The 1,154-nt window shown below is 63.7% G+C and overlaps 1 protein-coding gene across 1 annotated transcript in view; it reads right to left on the bottom strand.

The window, feature by feature from the left end:
* LOC104541961 (copine-7-like) overlaps positions 1-1,154 on the bottom strand; it is a gene marked incomplete at both ends in the record, with an annotated part of 1,755 nt that overhangs the window by 353 nt on the left and 248 nt on the right. The window contains 3 exons of the mRNA XM_010186129.1: positions 19-102; positions 266-340; positions 1,084-1,154. The exon at positions 1,084-1,154 is cut by the window's right edge and continues 2 nt beyond it. Coding sequence (XP_010184431.1) covers positions 19-102; positions 266-340; positions 1,084-1,154 — 230 coding nt within the window. The remainder of the gene's footprint in view (positions 1-18; positions 103-265; positions 341-1,083) is intronic.

Here is a 1,154-nt window from a genome sequence, read left to right on the forward strand (position 1 = left end):
CTCCTGCCCGGGCCTCACCTCGGTGCGGTACACCAGCTGCTCGCTGCGGTCGTCATCAATGCGGTAGATCTCCAGGAAGGGATCCGACTTGCTGAAGAGGTCCTGCAGGAGAGAGGATGAGGTCTTCCTGCCCGCCATGTTCCCCTGCCTGCCATGTTCCCCTGTCCGCCATGTTCCCTCCCCGCCATCCCCCCTCCTCCCCCCCCCCCCCATGTCCCCCTGCCCGCCATGTCCCAATGCCCACCATGTTCCCTGCCCTTCCTACCTTGTCGTCCAGCTTCTTGGCACGGAAGGCGAGCTCCACGTAGCCATTGTTCCCCGAGATCTCCTCCGAAATGACCTGTCAGGACAGGCAGCCATGTGGGGGGGCTCAGCACCCGGCATGGCCCTGTCGCCCTGCCCTGGGTTCCCCCTGGCACAGTGGGGACCCCCCAGTGTGGCCAGCAGCCATCAATGGGGACCCTGAGCCCTCCACAGCCCCAAAAGCATGGGGGGGTTGTGGAGCTGGGTGACAGCCAGGGCAGGAGGAGGGGCACTGGGGACCCCCTGTGTGCCCCAGCTCAATGTCCCCTACCCCAGCTCAGTGCCACCCCACTGACCCAGTCCAGTGCCACCCACACGGCCCAGTCTGGTGCCACCCACAAGTCCCACTCAGTGTCATTGCATCACCTCAAATGGGTGCCACCCATGTGCCCCAGCTTGGTGCCACCCCAGTGTCCCAGTTCAGTGCCACCCACTTGTCCCAGCTTGGCATCATCCCAGTGTCCTAGGATGGTGCCACCCCAGTATCCCAGCTTGGTGTCACCCCAGGGTCCTGGTTTGGTGCCACCCACTTGCTCCAGCTGAGTGACACCCCAGTGTCCCAGTCTAGTGCCGTCCCAGTGCCCCAGCTCAGTGTCACCACAGGGTCCTGACTTAGTGACACCCACTTGTCCCAGTTCAGTACCATCCCAGTGTCCCAAAATGCTGTCACTCCAGTGTCCCAGTTTGGTGTCACCCCAGTGTCCCAGATCAATGCCACCCGCGTGTCCCAGCCCAACACCACCCCCGTGTCCCAGCCCCGTGCCCTCCTGGGCCACTCACTGTAATGGTGGACTTGCCCGTGAACTTCCCGTACTTGAGGAACAGCGGCTTCGTCACCCCCCTCTGCGCCC

This window comes from Mesitornis unicolor, unplaced genomic scaffold (genome assembly GCF_000695765.1).
Source record: "Mesitornis unicolor isolate BGI_N332 unplaced genomic scaffold, ASM69576v1 scaffold39596, whole genome shotgun sequence".
In the NCBI taxonomy this organism is placed as follows: Eukaryota; Metazoa; Chordata; class Aves; order Mesitornithiformes; family Mesitornithidae; genus Mesitornis; species Mesitornis unicolor.